This window comes from Eimeria tenella, genomic scaffold (assembly GCF_000499545.2).
Source record: "Eimeria tenella Houghton genomic scaffold, Eth_scaff3400, whole genome shotgun sequence".
Lineage (NCBI taxonomy): Eukaryota > Apicomplexa > Conoidasida > Eucoccidiorida > Eimeriidae > Eimeria > Eimeria tenella.
The window spans coordinates 6-1072 of NW_013544395.1; the positions used below are offsets into that span (position 1 = coordinate 6).

At 67.7% G+C, this 1067-nt stretch overlaps 1 protein-coding gene across 1 annotated transcript; it reads left to right on the forward strand.

The window, feature by feature from the left end:
- Window positions 1-311: 311 nt before the first annotated feature.
- On the forward strand, window positions 312-614 carry ETH_00037575 (uncharacterized protein; the record flags this gene model as incomplete). The annotated part of the gene is made up of 1 exon (XM_013379504.1): window positions 312-614. The coding sequence occupies one exon, from the start codon at window positions 312-314 to the stop codon at window positions 612-614; it is 303 nt and encodes a 100-aa protein (XP_013234958.1).
- Between the last annotated feature and the right edge of the window lie 453 nt (window positions 615-1067).

The following is a 1067-nucleotide window of genomic DNA, read 5'->3' on the forward strand; positions in this document are numbered from 1 at the left end:
GGGCCCCCGGGGCCTCCGGCGCCCCGGGGGCGCTGGGGCCCTCGGGGGGCACCTCCAGGGCCCAAGGGGCCCTCGGGGGGCCCTCGCCATTGCCCGAGACCCTGAGGGGGCCCCTGCAAGGACTGCATGCAGAGGGGCCCCCCTTTCTGGGGCCCCTCGGAGATGCAACAGCCGCAGATCTTAAAGTTGGCAGGGAGGCCCTCAGGGTGCTGCAGCTGAAGGAGCAAAGCGGGGGCCCCCCAGCCGACGGCCCCCAAACCGCAGCACCCAGCAGCAGCAGCAGCAGCAGCGGGGGGTTTCGAAGCTGCAGCATGCACGACTGCAGCAGAGCAGCAGGCGAGGCGCTGCCCGAAATAGAAGCAGCAGCTTTGAACAAACTTTGTCCCTTTTCTGTTCCTCTTTTGCTTCCTGAGGGGGGCCCCCAAAGAGACAGAGAGGGGGGCCCCCCGAGAAGGCGGGGCCCCCGAAAAAGGGTTCAGCCCTACCAGGGGCCCCCAGTGGGGTCTCGGGGGGCCCCCCCAGACAGGGTCCAGAGCCCCGGGGGGCCCCCTGAGGGGCCCCCGACAGCCCGCAGGGGCAGACGCTCTGCACCCACTTCTTTTTTAAACACATAAACTTGGGGGCCCCTGCCTCAAGGGGGCCCCCAACCGCTCAAAGGGGCCCCTAGGGGGCCCCCCGGAGGGCCCCCCTTGGGCTTTGGGTACAAGGGTGTTGCAGCCCCACTGTGGCATGAAGAGGCCCAGGGCCCCCGAGGGCCCTCATACTGGCCCTGGAGGGTACCCCAAGGGGCCCTCAGGGGCCCCTCAAGGGGCCCCTGGGGGGACCCCTGGGGGCCCCCAAGGGGCCTCCAAAGGGGCCCCTTGGGGGGCCCCTCAGGGGCTTCTTGGGGGCCCTTAGGGCCTCGTTAGGACTTCGGGGCCGTTGGGACCAATGAGAACTGTCTCTTCAAACTGTGCAGAGCTGAACAGCAGCAGCAGCAGCAGCAGCAGTCAGTTTAGCAGCAGCAGCAAGTCAGTTTAGCAGGAGCAGCAGCAGCAAGTCAGTTTAGCAGTAGCAAAAGCATCAAG